We start from the raw sequence: 21,929 nt of genomic DNA on the forward strand, positions 1-21,929 counted from the left end.
GTCTTCGCCGCATACTAAATACGTGGTACCCCTCGTCCATTATTCCATTCGCTCGCAGCCGTATTCCGGCGAGGGTTGGGACGATGGCGTGCGTCTAGCACTGAAAACTTTCGATGACCCATCGAGTCCTGAATAACTATACAGGATGTTTTAGGAGGAATAGTAAATATTGTAGGAGGTTGTGGCATAGACAAACTGCAGAAAAAGTGCCATATAACATGCGTCCAATTTCTGTTGAGTGCCTGGGTTCAATGCATTTTCGTATCTTCTGTAGGTCGTTACAGGACCCCGTTGTCAACACTTCCTTGAAAATGAACTTCCAGCATTAGTGGGAGAGCTTTGGCTACAAGAATGCGTATATTCCTCCAGCATGACGAGGCTCCTCCACATTCTAGTCGTCAGGTGACACATCATCCAAACCTAATATTCCCTGGAAGATGAATCAGTAGATATGGACACTTTTCTCGGCCACCAAAGTCCCTGGACCTTATCCCCTTGAACTTTTGTGTGGGAATGGTTGAAAGGCGAAGTCTCAAAAGAAAAATTATACCCCAAAGCCGATTTGATCATTCGGATTATGAATAGTGCAGTCCTCACAAAAGAAAGCAAAGACGATCTCAGAAGGGATACACGTGGTGCTATCAAGAGAAGTTAAAAGTGCATTGAAGTTGGTCGGAAAAATATTGAAAATCAACTTTGAGCCTCATCATTTGCCTTTGCTTCGAGTTTGTTATGGATACGCAGTAACAGATGTATCTCTGTACTCAATACAAAGTACTTATATGGAATTTTTTAATGCAATTCGCCTATACTACCATCTGCTAAAATATCTACTATTCCTCCTGAAACATCCTGTATATGCATATATGTGTCGTGTCCGTTCTTTAGGACATGCCCGAAAGGAAAGGCACAACGAATCCGGGTTCCAACCTCGTCAGGCACAAATTTTCATCTGCCGCCGTAGCTGTATTTTAACGCTATGTCAGAAAGAACAGACCTCTCCCCCCCGCCACACACACATATATATCTATCTTAAGTGCTGTTCTTAAAATATTTGGCAACTCAGTGATAGTGACGGATTGTAGCTGCATTAACCTACTCGTTTCGGTGAATATAGTTGTCATTTTCTGAACAATTCATGTTTATTAAGTGACAACGATTTGCAAAATTTGCGTTTGCCACATGGTCGCTTCATGCGTTAACTGCAGTGACTCTCATCGTTTACTCTGTGGGACGAGCCTATACTACAGCAATGAGTGGATACTCACATTTTCGATACCTCACTGTATGTGCTACTGCAACTGCATCCAAAGATTCAAATCCAGCTAGAAAAATATATTTCAAGACGGATGGCTTTGCTCCTCCTCTACCGTCCTTCGAAAACGTTCACAACGAAATTAGGTATAGAAATCCTACGAAACCCTTGAGTTCATGCTGCGGTGCTGTGCAGATGAAAAAGGGAATTTTTGACAGTTATCAGATGACAGCTGGTGATTGTCAGATTCCACTAATTATGACTGCATTATTAATTGCAGATGTACCGGCGCCTTTCTGCCGCTTATTGTAACTATTTTTTGAATGTTAGAACTTGAAGTATATGAAGATGAGATTGGGATACTGAAATTCACCTGAAGTCTTCACATTTGGAGCAACGCTTCACATTTCGAGCAACGCCCGGATATTCGTCAGAAAAGCCAAGAACAAGAAATCAGCTCATGTCTGTGTTCAGCCGGGTGTGCCAATTACAGTGATCTCAATAACAAGATTGCATACCAAAAGATCCGTTGCCAACTCAACCACTGGAGAAGCTCCAAAATTGTGAATCGCGTCTGGCGAAAACAGTTTCAATGTTTTGGTCCGGTTTAGACGGTAAAACACAAATAATTGTCACAGTTATTAATTTATGACGTTTCGTTTGCACTCACTGCATCGACGTATTACAAGTAATTACACTCTAGCCCCTAACGTAGTTATAAAAATGCGAAGAACGCAGAATAGGTTTGGCAACTCTGTGACCGACGAGTTACTTCCTTGATGGCACAGAACTAAATCAAATGGTTCAAATGGCTCTGAGCACTATGGGACTTAACATCTATGGTCATCAGTCCCATGGAACTTAGAACTACTTAAACCTAACTAACCTAAGGACAGCACACAACACCCAGTCATCACGAGGCAGAGCGCACAGAACTAACCTGCTAAATTCCCTTTAGATTACCGTGTCATTTCAATTGAATAATGCGAGAGATTTTCTCCTGAGATGTTGTATGAGGATATCAGTTAATGCTTTTGAGTCCAAAAGGGACATCCCTCATGGGAAATACGACAACTCTCGTCTCGTATATCGCGATTTATCTGTTATAAAAAAACTACTTGATCAATAAGTAAGACTCATATACCGCTCCTCTTCAGTATCTCCGAGGTAACGTACTTGTCTACGTCGTACAAGCTGCTTTTGTTGGCCTTTCGCGACTGGCTAATGCCATATTTTTAACTGTCTATCAAGCTGGCAGATAGAAACTCAATAAGGGAATCGTAAGACAATGCTTAGTGTCAGAACGAAACTCTTATGGTACTGCATAATCGATAATGGAAATTTTGTTTTCTGCCGAGGTATTTTTTGTTCTTGTGAATACATAATTCTGTCTACGAACTGCCAGATTTTCATAATACTTGAGTACGGTACAGAACATGAAGTAAATACACACATTTTCGAAGTCAGAGCTCGGTAATATCATATTAATTTGTGTTAAAATAGCCACAATCGTCTCACGGACACTTAATGCTTTATTAAGGTAGACTGCCGTGATGCTGTTCCTGTAGTAAGTTGAATTTAATTTGTATTAGTACAGAAAATCAAAATTGTGTTTTCCATTAGCTTAATGACGACAACAGTAAACTTCAAACAGAGATTAATCAGCAGCAGTATATTCTTTCACAATATCTAAAACAATTTCACAATGCTAAAGTAGTTCACAAATTTTACGCCTGTAGAAACCTACTGGGTCTATCAATGTCATTAAACCAGTCCAGTTTGAGGAGCATTTGCGTCTAGAAATGAATCGCCTTGACGGTTAATGGATCAAGAGCGGCAAAGGTAAAATTTTACGAGTTTACCATCAGAGTGATAGGCGCCTGAGAGATGACTTCCCTATGAATCTCCTGGATAGTTCTGTTTATCAAATCATCAGAGTGCCTAGCACATGTGATGTAGTTTTGCCGGTTGATTTTCTTACACTGCGACCGGAAGGCATCTCAATTGTTGGCAACATATTCGCGCTGTGATGGACAAACCCTTGGGGAAGAATTCATAGTGCAAAACACAAATTTGGAGCTATCAGATGAAACATATTATGTTCACACTACTCTTTGCTCGAGTTTGTATTTTGGTAGGGCTCAGCCTTTCATTTCTACTTAGGAAGGTAACGATAAAGACATCATAACTCGTCACCAGTAACAGTATCGCATAGGAATGCCTAATGAGTGACCTGATGACGTTCAAGCGAAACTGCAATAATATTCACTGTGTTGAATTTTGATGTTTCGAATTAGAGCGTGCAGTACTCCTACACCACACTTCTGATCCTTGCCGGTTGAATGCAAATGTTAAATGATAATCCATTACTTATATCAGCACTCGAGACTTCCTTCACGTGAAAAATCATTCATGCCAGAACGATCTTTGTTGAAACAAGAATATCTTTTTCTGCCATATTTTTACCAAAAGCACTCGCTCCACATACAGTTCAAATCTTTCGAGCTGCCTCCACTACGTTCACCCCTCTATTACACCAAAAGTAAACACTGTATTGTAGAGGTTATACCTTTATCCACTTGCGACCCAATTTTATAGCGCCTAACCGTAGTTCATTATTTTCTAGTATGCAAATTCCAATTCTTAACTGCAAGATGATAACTAGAACTTCAAATTCAAAAATGACAGTTGATACATACACTGACAGCGTCGCGTCGCTTTCACCTGGGCGGCGTCCGATTTCTGTCGGCGAGTGGCGTCTAGCCGGTGGTCGGCTGCCGCTGCAGTGCAAGGATACGCTCGAGCGTAAGCTGTTCTGATCTGGACGCAGCCAAGACCTGTCGTACGGATTTGTTTCTGGAAATATTTGTTATTACTGGTGGGGAGAATCAGAAGTGAATTATCTTCGATGCTCATTCAGATTCATAACTTTAGACGACGGCCAAAATGTGGTTAAAAACAAGAAGAAAAGAGAAAGAAATCGTTGGCGGTGAACACGGAAATATAAGTCCAGAATGCACGAGGTTTGCCAGTAGATCACGTGCTCGCAGAACACGGTGATATCTCGGAAGTAGACAAAACTTACTCCTGACACTTCCGATTCTTACAGTGTTACCAGATTGTGCAGATGGGCGAACTTAGTGTTAACAGGAGCGGTCGGTTTTAATGGCCACCTTAAGTGAACGATTCGGACTTAGTCTTTGTGGCGGCCGACCCACGGTCCGTTTTTACGTCTAAGACTATACGTTGAGCTACCCTACTGTTCAGTGGGAACATTCTTAAAGCGTCAGATTAGCAGTTTGTGTGATATCTGATAAAACCATGACGAAGAAAGATTTAAATAATTAACTGAGTGCCAACTAGGTCATTTTGATCTATTTGGTAGTTTCGTAATCTACTTGTTCATGTACTCCGTACAACGCTTTTGAAATGTATGCAGCCTTACTCCACGTTCTCGGAGTCTGTCCACTTACGACGATGTCCTATATAGAGAAATCAAAAAAAGTTTTACATCATCCCAGTTCCCAAAACCATTGAGGATAAACGTTGACTGTGGATATCATATCACTGACACAGACTCTTTGACTGTTCAGAGATGTCACTAAACCCGCCCAACCACGCATGAGCAGTGCCTATTAGACGGAGGCGGTCTGACAGACGATCAGTTCCAGTCATTCCACCTTTAAGTAGGTACACGGCTCGTGTTGTCCGTAGTTCAGCCATGCCTAGACGGTCAATACTGCGGTTTGATCGCGTCCACATTGTTACTTTGTGCCAGGAATGGCTCTAGACAAGGGATGTGACCAGGCGTCTCAGAGTGAACCAAAGCGATGTTTCCAGAATGAGATTTTCACTCTGCAGCGGAGTGTGCTCTGATATGAAACTTCCTGGCAGATTAAAACTGTGTGCCGGACCGAGACTCGACCCTTCCTTTCGTGGGCAAGTACTCTACCAACTGAGCTACCCTAGCACGACTCACGCGCCGTCCTCACAGCTTCACTTCCGCCAGTACTTCGTCTCCTACCTTCCAAACTTTACAGAAACTCTCCTGCGAACCTTGCAGAACTAGCACTCCTGAAAGAAGGGATATTGTGGAGACATGGCTTAGCCACAGCCTGGGGGATGTTTCCAGAATGAGATTTTCACTCTGCAGCGGTGTGTACGCTGATATGAAACTTCGTGGCAGATTAAAACTGTGTGCCGGACCGAGACTCGAACTCGGGAACTTTGCCTTTCGTGGGCAAGTGCTCTACCAACTGAGCTACCCAAGCACGACTCACGTCCCGTCCTCACAGCTTTACTTCCGCCAGTACCTCGTCTCCTACCTTCCAAACTTTACAGAAGCTCTCCTGCGAACCTTGCAGAAGTAGCACTTCTGAAAGAAAGGGTATTGCGGAGTCATAGCCAGGCAGACATCTGCCAGGAAGTTTCATATCAGCGCACACTCCGCTGCAGAGTGAAAATCTCATTCTGGAAACATCCCCCACGCTGTGGTTAAGCCATGTCTCCGCAATATCCTTTCTTTCAGGAGTTGTAGTTCTGCAAGGTTCGCAGGAGAGCTTCTGTAAAGTTTGGAAGGTAGGAGACGATATATTCAAACATAACCTTATTACGCACTTTTTCCAGAAATTGATGAATAAATGGGAGCTACATTAATTTAATTCTCAAACTGCGTCTCCTTCCTGTAGGTGTACTGCACTTAATAAGGTATAATTATTACTGTTTACCCTACTTCGTTCTTTACTACTTTTACGTAGGTCTCAATTCCGTGTTTCAGTTCATGCATTATTCGTACGCAGTGACGTACACCATCCTACCGGTAATGTGAATACCAGTATTTGACGAAATTCATATGCTAAATATTCATTTTTCCTTGAGGCATTTAACGAGCAGGGTTGCAACACACAAATTAGCACACAGGACTCGCATTCAAAGGGGACTCGCATGCGGCCACCCAAATTTGGTTTCCCGATATTTCCTTAAAAGTCTCCTGGTAAACAACGGGACGGTTCCTTTGGAAGGACACGGTCGACTTCTTTCTCCACCATCGGAACATTTCGTGTTTGAGCTCCGTCTCTATTAACCGCCATGTCCACACGACTTTGAGCCCTAACTTTCTTCCTTCCTTCGAGGCATTACTGTCAATTGGACCACAGCAGTACAAACAGAAACGTATGACAAACATTTTTAAGTGGTGCAAAATTACTCATAAGGAACAGCGTTTCACAGTTCCGAGCATTGTTCACATAGGCACTTGTGCGATTCACCATTTAGGGGAACTGCATTATTTTTTTAGTTTTTCAGCCCATTAGTCATATTACGACTGATGGTTTTACTGGTATCAAAATCACGTAAAACAGACTAAATACAGGCATTTTAGAATGCTAGTAGTAAAGACAGAATGCAACAAGTAGTTTGAAGTAATACAAAGTTTGAGAGATAGAAACTGAAATTATTTGTCTTATAGTATGATTGAACGAAAGTTTCTTTTTTTTTCTCTCTTACTAATTGCCTTTCCAAAAGTTATCAGACGCTACGTTCGCTTGAGAAGCTTTGCGAAACAAAAGCTTTATAAGCAGCCTGCTTACAACATCACAATGAGATTCTGAAGTGGTGTATTATTTCTGAGCTTAGAAGGATGACTCAGGTCTCTTCTCTTTCTTTTAACTCTTCTATCGTACCTCCCGGAAGGTTGGTTATTAGTTCTGTAAAAAAAAAAAAAAAAAAAAAAAAAAGTTTTCTGAGTTAATTGCTCTTGTTCCCTGCAGTTATTTAGATCCATTATTCTTCTGAAAGCAGCCTGGAAAGTTTTTCTGTAGGCTATCTCCAGCTTCCCGTAATGTCTTTTTAAATTGTTACCACTTATATTGCGACCAAGGGCTACCTGATGTTGGGAACTTATTGCTTTACTTTACGTTTAAACAATGGTGGAAGTTTATATCAAGAAAGTTCTTTAGCTCTGTTTTTGCCACTTCTAATCTGGGCCACTTTCAGAGCTACATTTCCATCTATAACCGACCGATGAGAGCAATAAAACAACACACAGTTCTCTTTAACAAAAGATATGCAGGATCTCCTCACCGGAGTTAATCTTGTCCTATTCTGTGGCCGCTTAACTTGACTCAGGCCCTTAATGCATCAGAAGAACAACTGTTCTAGATGGGCGACAGTCTCCCTTTTTTAAACAGACTGAAAATACATTACGTTGAAACAGGGCAAATGTTTTCCAAGTCTAAGTTACCCTGCAGGAAAACACAAATAAAAGCGTGTTTTAAATATTGCGGAATATTAGTTTCAAATGAGATATTAATTAAGGTAAAGAAAATTACTTACTACCTTAGAAACAGCGTTGCAGGTGCCACTACGAATGGTAGGACCAATTGTTATTTCTACTTTAGCTCACGAACCTGAGTGAATGTTATTCTGAGACTTTTGTTTCACGATTTAAATGTTAAAGCTACTAATAATAGAAAAAATAAAACAATAAAATCAGAACATAACATTGTAGGAACACTGTGCTCTTCTAATGTCCAGATAATGGCTAAATGGTCAAAATGTAAATCCTTTTATTTCTTTTCTGAGACGTTTCCACATTTCTGAAATTACTATAACTAAGTAAGTAAATCTGATAGAACTTCGCATGTTCTGCTGTCACTAAGAAAGTTAAAATAGATAAAGTTTAGATCATGTGTACCTTAAAATATATTCTATTATTCTGAATCTCATATACACAAACAATTCACCCTGGATAATTGGTAGTGAATTTGGAAAAATGTACTAAAAGAAAGAAGAGTTATACTAAACATTAGTCCGACGACATAAGCTGACTATATTACATTATGGAAGATCGAAACCTAAAGCTAATCGAATTTTTATTCAAAATAGAAAGATGTGTGACATCTCAATAAATGTGCTATTCCAACCAGAAGTCATCAAAATAAAATTATACTAACTCTCTTGGAAACTTAGCATATTACCTGCTAAAAGAAGCGGAAACCACCTGCACAGACTTACATTGAGATTACCGTTTCTGTGGATTTTCACAGTCATAGAAATCTTTTTAAAGGACATAGTTCTCACCTTTGGTAAAATTCCCTTATTTAAAAATTCCATGATCTGGATTCCAACCTTTTGGTATAAAACGAAACTGAATCGCTAGAAAACGGCAAAAGGCTTATTTCGCTATTGTGCAGTTTGAAAATAAAGTGCTGATGTCTTTTAAGAACTTAATTGTTTTACGTTTTGCTTCATAGGACCTCTGTGACACTGTCACATCATCGTGAAATGTGTCACTTCAGAAAATACATATTAAAATAGAAATAAAACAACGGGAACATTATGGTAATTATAAAGATATTTTCAAGTGAATCTCTGAATAAAGCATGGAAGTCAGAATACTGGACTAATTAAAGATCCAGACTCCCATTGCAAAACCGATATTTCTAAATTCCATTAAATTTATTTGCATATAATAGTGAATTATGTACTGAGTTACCCAATTACGCCCCGTGACGGCCACAAAGTTTCAATAGCACCAGCATTATCTTGCTTCAAATACTTATGCATAACTCTTCATGGGAATATATTGGCAGAGTTCATTATCATTTTGCTTTGCCTACCGACACTGGAATCGCTTGCTGAACTTTGTAGACACTAGCATAGGTATACTTCCTGAGTGGAGATAAGCAACAATTCCTGAGGACAACTTGGACAGTATAACGGTACTTTGCGGGCAGGCGTGTCAGTTAGCATCATATTAATTAAAATGGGGGATAAATAGACTTTATTTTGGAAGAATTAAAAAGGAGAAAGTAATAAGAAACTTTAATAACTGCACAGTATTACTAAGAAGCAATATAATGAATGGTTCAAATGGCTCTGAGCACTATGGGACTCAACTGCTGAGGTCATTAGTCCCCTAGAACTTAGAACTAGTTAAACCTAACTAACTTAAGGACATCACAAACATCCATGCCCGAGGCAGGATTCGAACCTGCGACCGTAGCGAATATAATGAAAAGTAATAAAAAGCAAAGTAGCAAAGACCAAGCGGGACAGAAAGATATAGGGGCGCGTTTGTTTTTTAATACATATAAAAGAACATGTAGCATATTATTGAGCTCTCTACCTTCAGTTATCGCGATCGGACTAGTCGATGAAAACGTGGCATGCGACTGCGAAATTCGTTAAGGAGATTATTTAAAGACTCTTCAAGCATGTTTAAAATATATTACGTGTGACGAAGTGATCAGAGACGTTTATCGTCGGATGAAGTGAAAATGAATCCGACAACATAATTTGAACTTTGTGTTAGCTGGGAAAAATACTGTTGGGAAACTATTATGGTTGTGGAACCCACGAAAGTAGTGCGCAATGGAAAGCTATAGTTTACGTAATTTCATAAAATGATGAAACGCGTGTGCGCGGAACATTAATAGAATCTTACCCTTGGACAGTTGCGGGGGTCACCGATACAAACAACACGCCAGTGTAAAAAGTAGTTCGCTTATTAACTACCAGATATTAATTAACGGAAACATAACATACTAAAAAAGAAGGATAGGATCATCACCTCCAATCCCGATTCATATTTCATATATAATTAGTGAAAAGAGAAGCGTTAATAAGCAAACTACATTTCAATTTTATCCATGATTTTGGCTTCATTACGTAGTCTTGACTACATGATAAACAATATCTGTGGAAGTTGTATGCAACGTATCGTCATAATATTTAGCCAACCAATATTGTGGGACACCAATAATGTAAGTGCATGAAATTGTTCTTACAGCGGATGTATAATGTGTGAGTGCGACGAACTATGTTGAGAAGCTGAACATCCATTACGTACTTGCATGTTTATCCGCGAAAATGGTCCTTGTCGGTACATCAGGACAGAGTCGAATAGAATCGCTGGAACACTGCAAACCATTCATATTAATCGAACATCTAAATACGCATAATTCTGGTACCACCAGGATGTGTTCTTTCACCTCACCCCCGTGGCAGTAATTGAATTAAGAGTCAGCCGGGAAATACATTTAAATCAATTGACGACCATTGAGCTAGGGCACGAATTTTCAAACGTCCACTGCCATGTATGAAGGCGAGTGCACCACGAGTGTGAACGTCAATCGAGGAGTGTCGTCGTCGTATTGAACGACATTGAGCGGTTACAACAGCCTAGTTGTTAGAATATTGCAAAGAAAGGCAAGACCGGGTTACAAAACTGTTCCAACACACCGATTTTCGTGTTCTGCTTAAAAAGACGAAGTCTACTGAAATTATCAAATATTATTGTAATTATTAGTACCTTGTGTAGTGGGACGCGAAATTGAAGCGTCACCCATCCGCCAGTGTCAGCCCAGTTTGCAGGTGAATATAAGTTTAATTTAGTTTTTTGTTTATGTATTTTTGTAATATTTGTAATGGTTGTGAATTGTCTAAAGTTTTGTATTTATTTTTTATGTTTCGTGTACGGAGAGGGCAGCGCAACGAACGGAGACAGCATCTTCGCTGCCGGGACCAGAGAGAAAATTGCTGGCCACTGTACGTCGCGGGTCGACAGCCAAAGAGCAACAGAAGATCCTGAAACCGAGTTGTTGCGTCGTGCTTCTAAAAATTGAAAATTAAGAATTTGTAATGTTTCTACAACAATGACGTCATAGAAAGTTTAATCATGTTGTAAATGTTCAGTTCTGTCTTGTCAAGGCTCAGGTTCACGTCTAAATGTAGGAAGATAATAAACTAGTGGATGCTACAAAAGTTTAAATACGTATTCCGAGAATTTATTTATGAAGAATTATGTTAAGTAATTCATTTGACAAGATTATTAATTTTTGACAGCGTTCATCGCGAGTTTGAGTCTTGAAAGTTTATTCAGTATTGTTCTAATATCTAGTAAAGCAGATAACCTGCATTAATATAATTTGTGAGGAGACATGTAAATTGAAAAAGTTTGCGCAAACCAGTTGGACTGAGTGACGTAACTCTGCGCATACGACTCAAATGATGATGTTTTAATTACAGTTTTGCTTCGTTCAAGAACCATTCAGAGACAATTTAAAAAGAATTTAAATAATTTTGAAGTGTGTTGTAACTGACGTAGGTGACGAAGTCTGCACATGGTCATATGTCAAAAGAAAAATCATTTATACAAACTTGCGTCGTTACACTACACCGGATTCATAACACATGCTTTATAGAACTCTTGGGCAGAACTAACACAATGTATATACATTCCCATTTTTATATATCAAGATACTCATCATAACTCCATTGTATTTTGTTCTTTTTGGAACTGAGCTAAACATCTGTACTCGGCAAAAAATCTTTGTTAAAACGTAACACTGTGAAACACGACAGCGACCAGGTAATATTGTAACCGTTCCTTTACTTCATTCTTTGATCATAAATATAAGAGACGAGGGATTCCAATGAGTGATGACCACCTTCGTATCTTTCCGTTTGCCGGATATTATGCCACAATATGGCTCTGAGCACTATGGTACTTAACACTTGAGGTCATCAGTCCCCTAGAACTTACAACTACTTGAACCTAACTAACCTAAGGACATCACACACATCCATGCCCGAGACAGGATTCGAACCTGCGACCGTAGCGGTCGCGCGGTTCCAGACTGAAGCGCCTAGAACTATGCCACATATGAATTGGTTAAGTTGTATGATACGTGCAATCATACAATGTAATTTAACTCTGAAATACTAATATAAAAAAACTTTTCACAACTGTATGTGCTGGTTCGAGGTGACACAACGTACCATATGTTGAAACAATAGCCTCTTGTTACCGAGTCATACTCATTGTCCAGAAGGGTGGCACCAGTCAGTCTTTTTGAAGCCATTGGAATACTAGCCTATTTTCCCGGCCTTTTTAAACGGTCTGGCTGCAGGCTGCTTGTACCCATTCTGCAAGAACTGCTAAGAACTGCCTCGAACGACTAGCAGCTGTTGATATAACGCCAGCAGGGACCGCATCTTTCTTTAGACCTTCGCCGCTTCAGTAAAGCTGAACTGTTCATTACTTTGCACAGAGTTCAGTCATGTTGCCCAATTTCTATCATCATTTCGTTCGCTTGGCGATCTCGAGTATATCGCGATGCAACGGCAGAGCAGCAGCGCCAGTCGTGCGGAATGACACATTGAAATCTCCCCTCGCTTCTGTTGCTTTAGTCCGGTTCTCACAATTAAGTATTCTGTCTCCAAAAAGTTCTCAATTACATCCATGTAGCTGTCCGTTCTCGTTCTCTGTTCATTTCTGTAATTGCGCAGATGTCAATGATGGTCACCCTCATTTAACAGTACCCCGTTGTATTCCGATTTCAGGAAACACCCATGCCTTAAATTTATAATTTATGTATCATTAACGTAGTGATCCCTACCATAGGGGTTAAAGGATGGTATGAACTCGAAGGCCACAAGCAATGCCGAATAGGCAGTGACATTACAAATTCGTTTAACGTCTCTGCGATCACTTAGCAGCTCTTTCTACAAAACCCGCTGCCACGTCCACAAAGGTAAAAACTGCGTAGCCCCTGGGACTGCAGTTTTCCCATTTGAATTGTAGCAGATGGTTTTGAAAGGCGAATTCTCGGTGCTTTAACTGCGACGTTTCGGAGAGGGGAAAACTCCTAGCAAGAAGTTGGTGTCGTCTTGTGGGAGAAAAAGCACCTCGCTCGAAAATCTAAAGGAGAAAGCTGGACGCCAGTGTCTGATGACAAAAAGGGTAAGGGGACAGTTGAAAAGCTTACTACAAGCAACGACTTGGAGAATCAGGGACATCAATCATGTGAACTATCAGGTACCAAACAAATTACGATGTGGTTCTAAATGCACAGGAATATGAAACTATAAATAGATGTACAAGCAGATGTCTTAGTAAAACTATGAGGAAAGACATAACGCCAAGAGGACACAAGGTTCAAATGGTTCAAATGGCTCTAAGCACTATGGGACTTGACATCTGAGGTCATCAGTCCCCTAAACTTAGAACAACTGAAATCTAGCTAACCTAAGGACATCACACACATTCATGCCCGAGGCAGGATTCGAACCTGCGACCGCGGCAGCAGCGCGGTTCCGGACTGAAGCGCCTAGAACCGCTCGGTTACAACGGCCGGTTAGGACACAAGGCGGTGGTTAAAGATGCTCTCATGTTCGGTGGTGAAAAATAGATTTTAAGAGAATACGATGAACGAAGAATTGAAGCACCTGAGATGAGGTGTCTGCGGTCAGTTCTTGGAGCAACGATAAGAGACGGAGAGAGCAGAGTGAAGCTATAAAACTCAACTAGACCTTAAAGCAACAACGAGAGAGGAGATTAAACTCTACAAAAAATTAGGTACGACTTCTTAAAAAGGATGTCACATGGCCGACTGCCATGACAATCATTACATTTCAGTCAAACAGAAAATCGGGATACAGGATGGCGGATGAAGACATAGAAGCAACAATTTTGTTAAATTCCCTTGGTTTCGGAACGGGCCTGCACCAATTCCATGAAATGAGAGTAGAAGAGGCGGCCAAAGTGGCCGAGCGGTTCTAGGCGCTACAGTCTGGAGCCGCGCTACAGCTACGGTCGCAGGTTCGAATCCTGCCTCGGGCATGGATGTGTGTGTTGTCGTTAGGTTTGTTAGGTTTAAGTAGTTCTAAGTTCTAGGGGACTGATGACCACAGTAGTTAAGTCCCATAGTGCTCAGAGCTATTTGAACCATTTAGAGAAGAAGTAGTAGCACAAGAAGTAGAATAGTGGGGGAAAGATTGCAACCAAGTAGTAATAAGTGAAAACACCGCTGACAGATGATAAGATTACGTTGTTACTGACGACATTATTAATCAACCGTAGGTGAACACAACCTTCTTAGTGAAGGTAATGCCATTCGGAGAATATTGTTATTATTTAAAAGACTAGACAGCCTAAGGCTACTTGCTGGGGTGTTCCACGTAACGTCCTCCATTACTCATTCCTGGTACGTCGAATCGATATATGGGCCATTCATTTTCATGTCCAAATGTCTGTCTCAAACCAGACACGGAAGACGCAGCTTGCAACAGTAGGCCCTGTCCACTGAGCAGGCCTTAGGCCTTATTGGATGAAGATGATAGACTCAAGAGAAAATCGTGGAACAATTGAATGTGACCCAGAAAGCCGTTTCGGTTTGAAAGCTATGTAAAATGTGCTGAAAGTGGGGGAAATTAAAGACGGTAAGCAAATCGAAAGACCGACTCACGCTCGGTACTCACAGCTTTACTTCTGCCAGTACCTCGTCTCCTACCTTCCAAACTTTACAGAAGCTCTCCTGCGAACCTTGCAGAACTAGCACTCCTGAAAGAAAGGATATTGCGGAGACATGGCTTAGCCACAGCCTGGGGGATGTTTCCAGAATGAGATTTTCACTCTGCAGCGGAGTGTGCGCTGATATGAAACTTCCTGGCAGATTAAAACTGTGTGCCCGACCGAGACTCGAACTCGGGACCTTTGCCTTTCGCGGGCAAGTGCTCTACCAACTGAGCTACCGAAGCACGACTCACGCTCGGTACTCACAGCTTTACTTCTGCCAGTACCTCGTCTCCTACCTTCCAAACTTTACAGAAGCTCTCCTGCGAACCTTGCAGAACTAGCACTCCTGAAAGAAAGGATATTGCGGAGACATGGCTTAGCCACAGCCTGGGGGATGTTTCCAGAATGAGATTTTCACTCTGCAGCGGAGTGTGCGCTGATATGAAACTTCCTGGCAGATTAAAACTGTGTGCCCGACCGAGACTCGAACTCGGGACTTTTGCCTTTCGCGGGCAAGTGCTCTACCAACTGAGCTACCGAAGCACGACTCACGCTCGGTACTCACAGCTTTACTTCTGCCAGTACCTCGTCTCCTACCTTCCAAACTTTACAGAAGCTCTCCTGCGAACCTTGCAGAACTAGCACTCCTGAAAGAAAGGATATTGCGGAGACATGGCTTAGCCACAGCCTGGGGGATGTTTCCAGAATGAGATTTTCACTCTGCAGCGGAGTGTGCGCTGATATGAAACTTCCTGGCAGATTAAAACTGTGTGCCCGACCGAGACTCGAACTCGGGACCTTTGCCTTTCGCGGGCAAGTGCAAGTGGTAGAGCACTTGCCCGCGAAAGGCAAAGGTCCCGAGTTCGAGTCTCGGTCGGGCACACAGTTTTAATCTGCCAGGAAGTTTCATATCAGCGCACACTCCGCTGCAGAGTGAAAATCTCATTCTGGAAACATCCCCCAGGCTGTGGCTAAGCCATGTCTCCGCAATATCCTTTCTTTCAGGAGTGCTAGTTCTGCAAGGTTCGCAGGAGAGCTTCTGTAAAGTTTGGAAGGTAGGAGACGAGGTACTGGCAGAAGTAAAGCTGTGAGTACCGAGCGTGAGTCGTGCTTCGGTAGCTCAGTTGGTAGAGCACTTGCCCGCGAAAGGCAAAGGTCCCGAGTTCGAGTCTCGGTCGGGCACACAGTTTTAATCTGCCAGGAAGTTTCATATCAGCGCACACTCCGCTGCAGAGTGCAAATCTCATTCCGGAAATCGAAAGACCACTTGTGGCATGCTTCTCGCCAGATGCTACTCCATCGAATAGTGACAGGTGATGAAAAATGGATATATTTTGAGAATCCTAAGAGCCGTAAAGCATGGGTGAACCAGGCAAACCATCGACATCCACTGCAAGGTCAAATCGCTTTGTAAAGAAAACAATTGTGTTTCGTAGGATTAGAAGGGTGTCATCTATTATGAGCTGCTAAGAACTAGTGAAACCCTTAACACTGATCGCTGCCAACAGAAAATGATCAATTTCAATCGAGAATTGTGCGCAAAACAAACGGAACATGGATAAAGGCAATACAAATTCATGTTACTCCATGATAACGCCCCATCACACACTCCAAAATGAGTCAGGGAAACGATCGAGACGTTCAGTTAGTAAATACTAAGGCATGCGGCTTATTCTCCAGATTTGTCTCCGTCTTATTATCAATTACTTGCATTACTGGAACACACTCTCGCTGAACAAGGAATATTTTCGTATGAAAATGTACGAAAATTGCTCTCTGAATGGTTCGCTTCAAAAGAAGAACTGTTTTTCTGGCGTGGCGTTCATAGCCGGACGGAGAGGTGGGAGAAATGTGTAAACAGCAATGGAGATTATTTTGAATAAAATATTTTTTATCAGTTTCAGACAACAGACGTGTAACTACTGAAACCCAATTCCGGTTTCACACTTCTACACATGGTATATGAAGTTGTCACAATAGGCATTTTTCCATTGCAGAGGTTGTCCATGATCGAAACTGGTAATGAATAAATACACTAGTGGCCATTAAAATTGCTACACCACGAAGATGACGTGCTACAGACGCGAAATTTGACTTACAGGAAGAAGACGCTGTGATATGCAAATGATTAGCTTTTCAGAGCATTCACACAAGGCTGGCGCCAGTGACGACATCTACAACGTGCTGACATAAGGACAGTTTCCAATCGATTTCTCATACACAAACAGCAGTTGACCGGCGCTGACTGGTGAAACGTTGTTGTGATGCCTCGTGTAAGGAGGAGAAATGCGTACAAACACGTTTCCGACTTTAATAAATGTCGGATTGTAGCCTATCGCGATTGCGGTTTTTCGTATCGTGACATTGCTGCTCGCGTTGGTCGATATCCAATGACTGTTAGCAGAATACGGAATGCCGTGCTGGATCCCAACGGCCTCGTATCACTAGCAGTCGAGATGACAAGTATCTTATCCGCATGGCTGTAACGGATCGTGAAGCCACGTCTCGATCCCTGAGTCAACAGATAGGGACGTTTGCAAGACAACAACCATCTGCACGAACAGTTCGGCAACGTTTGCAGCAGCATGGACTACCATCTCAGCGGTTACCCTTGACGCTGCATCACAGCCAGGAGGGCCTGCGATGGTTTACTCAACGACGAACCTGGGTGCACGAATGGCAAAACATTTTTTCGGATGAATCCAGGTTCTGTTTACAGCATCATGATGGTTGCATCCGTGTTTGGTGACATCGCGGTGAACGCACATTGAAATCGTGTATTCGTCATCGCCATACTGGCGTATCACCCGGCGTGATGGTATGGGGTGCCGTTGGTTACACGTCTCGGTCACCTCTTGTTCGCATCGACAGCACTTTGAACAGTGGACGTTACATTTCAGATGTGTTACGACCCGTGGCTCTACCCTGCATTCGATCCCTGCGGAACCCTACATTTCAGCAGGATATTGCACGACGCCATGTTGCAGGTCCTGTTCCGACCTTTCTGGATACAGAAAATATTCCACTCCTGCCCTGGCCAACACGTTCTCCACATCACTCATCAATTGAAAGCGTCTAATCTATCGTGGCCGCGTAACTGGCTCGTCACCATACGCCAGTCACTACTCTTGATGAACTGTGGTATCGTGTTGAAGCTGCGTGGGCAGCTGTGCCTGTACACGCCATCCAAGCTGTGTTTGACTCAATGCCCAGGCGTATCAAGGCCGTTATTACGGCCAGAGGCGGTTGTTCTAGGTACTGATTTCTCAGTATCTATGGACCCAAACTGCGTGAAAGTGTAATCACATGTCAGTTCTAGAATAATATATTTGTGCAATGTATTCCCGTTTATCATCTTAATTTCTTCTTGGTCTAGTAATTTTAATGGCCAGTAGTGTATATCGTAAGACCGCACAGTACGTATCATGCATTTCTCCAAGTAATTCTGAGCGCGGGTACCTGGTGAGCAGCACGCGCAGGCGCACCAGCTGCCCCAGCCCCCGCAGCGCTCGGGCTGCCCCCAGCAGCGACGGCCCGTGGCCCGCCTCCAGCCGCAGCGCCCTCCGGAACAGCTGCAGAGACTCCCAGCAACGACCTGCAACACGCCGCCCGCTCTCACACACTGCCAATAACCGAAGTCTGCAGGCGGCGAGTCGGCAGTGGTCTGTCTGCCGCTCTCCACGCAAGATTAAATACCATAAAAAGGAAAAGAATAGAAATAATTAGATGGTCGATGTGATGCTGGTCGTATGAATTCTTCCTGTTCTATGTGTATGATGGCGTGGAATGCTGGTGCATCGCACGATTGGTTGGGATTAGGGTACTGTAGAGGATATTTTAGGAAAGATGTTGGATTAACATTTCTTACAGCAGCTCACAGGGCAAAATCTCGTCACCCCAGCGAGCTCGCACATATTAATAGTTAAGCCTTTAAAGATGGCTCAATGATCCAGTAATGTCCTCAGCTGCGAACGCACTGCTTCTATGCGAGCGTACAGCAGTAGCAATCAGTGAACAAAATGTGTTGGACATTGTACGCACAGTGGAAAATAGGGGCAATCATGTTTGGCCGTGCCAATGGCCATACGGTACGTCAAGTTCCTGGATTTGTTGGTGTTCCGCAGCGGATTGTTCAGTGTGCCCACCAGCAGTGTTGTAACACCCGTGGCCACGAAACACGACGTCAGAACTGTTTTTATCGGAAAAAGTTGCTGATTATGATGGACCAGAACGGCTTATGAATCAAAATCGCTTCCAGACATGACAGGAATTGCTGTAGGAATTGAATGAAGGTCCACTCCCACCTGTTAGCGAACGGTCACTCCGACGGGAACGGCATGCAATGAACATTTGGTGTCGGTCGCCTAGCAAGAGGCCATTGCTCACACAGGCACGTGAAGACGAAAACAGCGAAGTTCGTCGGATGGAAGAACATATAACTGGTTTTCTGTATATTGCCCTACCGTATTACAACTCGACTGGCTTTCAAAATCACTTGATTCGAACCCAGAGAAAGTATGTGCGATATTTTGGAACAGAAGGTTAAACGCTGAGATCAGCACCACGGCAATTTGGTGGAACTACGATATTAAATCCTCAGCAAGTGGCTTGAACCGGATGCGACGTATCTGCACAACAATGTGGACTGACGTCCCAACCGAACCCAGGCGGTTGTCAAGTCCAGGAGCGGAATTGCGCGGTATTATACGATTTCTGCAAGTATGACAAATTGTTTGTCAGGTGAGCTTGTTTATTGATTTAGTTTTCCTGTCCGTTGAAACTGCAATAGTAGCAAAGGAGGAACTGAATAAATTGGTTAGCTTCTTAAATCAAGAGATAACAAACTGAAACAAACACCAAGCGGCCAAAAGCCATCGTTATAGACAATAAAGGAGGTTAAAGTAAGACTGACATAGCAGTGTGATACTCGAGGAAGTAGCCGAATTTCGTTACCAATGTAGCAATGTGGAAAAAAAACCACAGACGTCTCAAGGGAGTAGCACTGGTCAAGAGCACTTTCCGAAACAAGAAGAAACTTCTGTTGAAGAAGTATATCAGGTACCATACTAGGACAAGATTTGTAAAGCCCTTTTCATCTAGTGTCCTAACGTACAGAAGTGAAACCTGAAACGTAGCAAAGCAGGAGATAGCTCGCCCTCAAGATGCGGAAATGTGGTTCTGCAGCAGAATTGCAAGAATCGGGTGCTCACAGAAAAGCGAAAGAGCAGGTTCTGCGAGAAGTAGAAGAGAAAACATAATTCCAGAATTTGTAGTCCAACGCGAAGCAAAGTTATTGGACACTTAATTAGACATGATATTCTTTTAAACAATGTTTTCAAACACTAGATCATAGGGAAGAAAACGAGAGGATGACTGCGAGAATCCCACTTAAACCAATAAGACCAGTGAGATGAGATGTTCTTCACAAATGGAGATGTCGAAGACTGCACAAGAGACGAAGCTGTATCTGTAACAACAACACTTAGCCGTTTGAAGGAAGAAGAAGAATGAAAGTTCACAGCCCTCAGCCCCTCTCTTATATCTAAACAAGCATTTTACAAATATTATTTTATGTTCCAATTACATCCCATATTGTGTGTATTGTGTACTGAACCTGGGACCTAGAAACAGGGAGAGCCTTCGTCCCGCTGTAGCCCTCAGCGGTTCAGAACCCCACAACCGGCCACAGCAGTCCACCCACCGCTCCGCCGCCCCACACCGAACCCAAGGTTACTGTGCGGTTCCGTTTTATTTTATACGTTACCTTTACTAAAATTTGAGCTAAGATTTCAGATACTTGAATATGACGTTTGTACTTCTTCGAAATCATTTAAGCAGAAGCGAGGCCGCAACACTTAGCGGCCTTGGATAGAGGTACCTGCAGCCACAGAGCAGTATAAGTGAGTATCACTTCATATACAGTACGAACGCTTCAATAATGCTCTTTACATACCATAGTCATATCGGCTTTGTTTGACGAAGCTGATATGACTAAAGATTTTCACTGCACTTTCAGTTGTAATCGCGTGATATATGTAATGCAACACGTTTTTACTCAGGTACAGTTGTTTTAGTGTTGGTTTCTGATATGCATTCAGGTGTGTTGCAAATTAGGCTACCTTTATGTGTATCATATTTTCTACATCTGAAAGTGGTCATTACCGACCGAAATTAAGGACATGATCACAAAAAAACATTGTGATCCAAGAATGGAATTATAATAAAGCAAATATTTTCCTGGATCACTGGAAACTTTTTGTGACTATGTCATAATTGTGTAATTATACTCGTTCATGAAAAGTAGAAGAAAAAAAAAGTCTGACGTGGAAGATTTGCGTGAAGCCCGGTGCAAGCATTGGACATTGTAGAAAGGCGGGGAAAAGAAGAGAAACAGGAACCTTACAGAAACCCTCGTATTGCAGACTGGACGGAATCACTAACTGAAAAACGAAAAGTAAAAGAAGCATAACTGGCAGAGGGTGGACGTATTTGCTTAACTATTTTACAGAGAACTGGCTATACGTGCTAATTTCTCAGGAAAAGGTTAAGGGATTTGACCAAAGGAGATATTTCAGCTATTTCTTAAATGCAATAGGATACTGAATTTTGCAGACTGCGGTATTCTTCGTTCCCATGGCCGATAGCGCAACAGGAAATATGTCTGCGTGTTTTTATTTTATGGATAGGTGCAGGGAGGACAATAGATAAGTGAGACCTTGTTACTGTGATGCGACGAAAGGTACTTGACCTGTGATGCAAGGTGCTGTGATGTTTGCACACTGAGGAGCCAATGATGTGGACATAGTTTGTAGCATTTACGTGCATACGACACACTCGCGTGGTATGTTGCACACATAACGCAGGAAAGTACTGATGGTGTTGCAAAACTATTAACGCGATTTGACCATGTCCTTTCTACGAACGAAGAAGACACTTCGGCTGAATTTTAATTTCTCCATTAAATCTAAATGGTTCAAATGGCTCTGAGCACTATGGGACTTTCTCTGCATAGCTGTGTCGGTACTGGCGGCTGGATTCAGTTACCCAAAAAGCGAGATTTCTGGTGTTTCTTGATAAAGGATAAAGATTCTTGAAAACGAGGACGTATGTCTTCTAGATAAAAGCCTAGAGACTATACTTTTGAAATATCACCCATTTACTGCGGTTATTTATTTTTTATATTTCACCTCATACCGGACTTTGCGTGTACAGGTATGGTAACTTTCAACCTCCGTATCTTATAAACGGATAAAAATATCAAGAAAATTTTCATGGTTGTTCGATACTGGTATTATAGGAATATACCGTAAGAACTTCATTCGTTTACTGTACAAAGCCGTCTTGGAATCCTCGACTGGGTTTTGGTCCGCTGGT

General features: G+C 42.2%; 1 protein-coding gene across 1 annotated transcript in view; it reads right to left on the reverse strand.

The window, feature by feature from the left end:
* The window catches only part of LOC124623101 (protein O-mannosyl-transferase TMTC1-like), a 195,129-nt gene that overhangs the window by 55,837 nt on the left and 117,363 nt on the right, over positions 1-21,929 (reverse strand). Inside the window, exon 8 of the mRNA XM_047148892.1 lies at positions 17,976-18,150. Coding sequence (XP_047004848.1) covers positions 17,976-18,150 — 175 coding nt within the window. The remainder of the gene's footprint in view (positions 1-17,975; positions 18,151-21,929) is intronic.

This window comes from Schistocerca americana, chromosome 7, assembly GCF_021461395.2.
Source record: "Schistocerca americana isolate TAMUIC-IGC-003095 chromosome 7, iqSchAmer2.1, whole genome shotgun sequence".
In the NCBI taxonomy this organism is placed as follows: domain Eukaryota; kingdom Metazoa; phylum Arthropoda; class Insecta; order Orthoptera; family Acrididae; genus Schistocerca; species Schistocerca americana.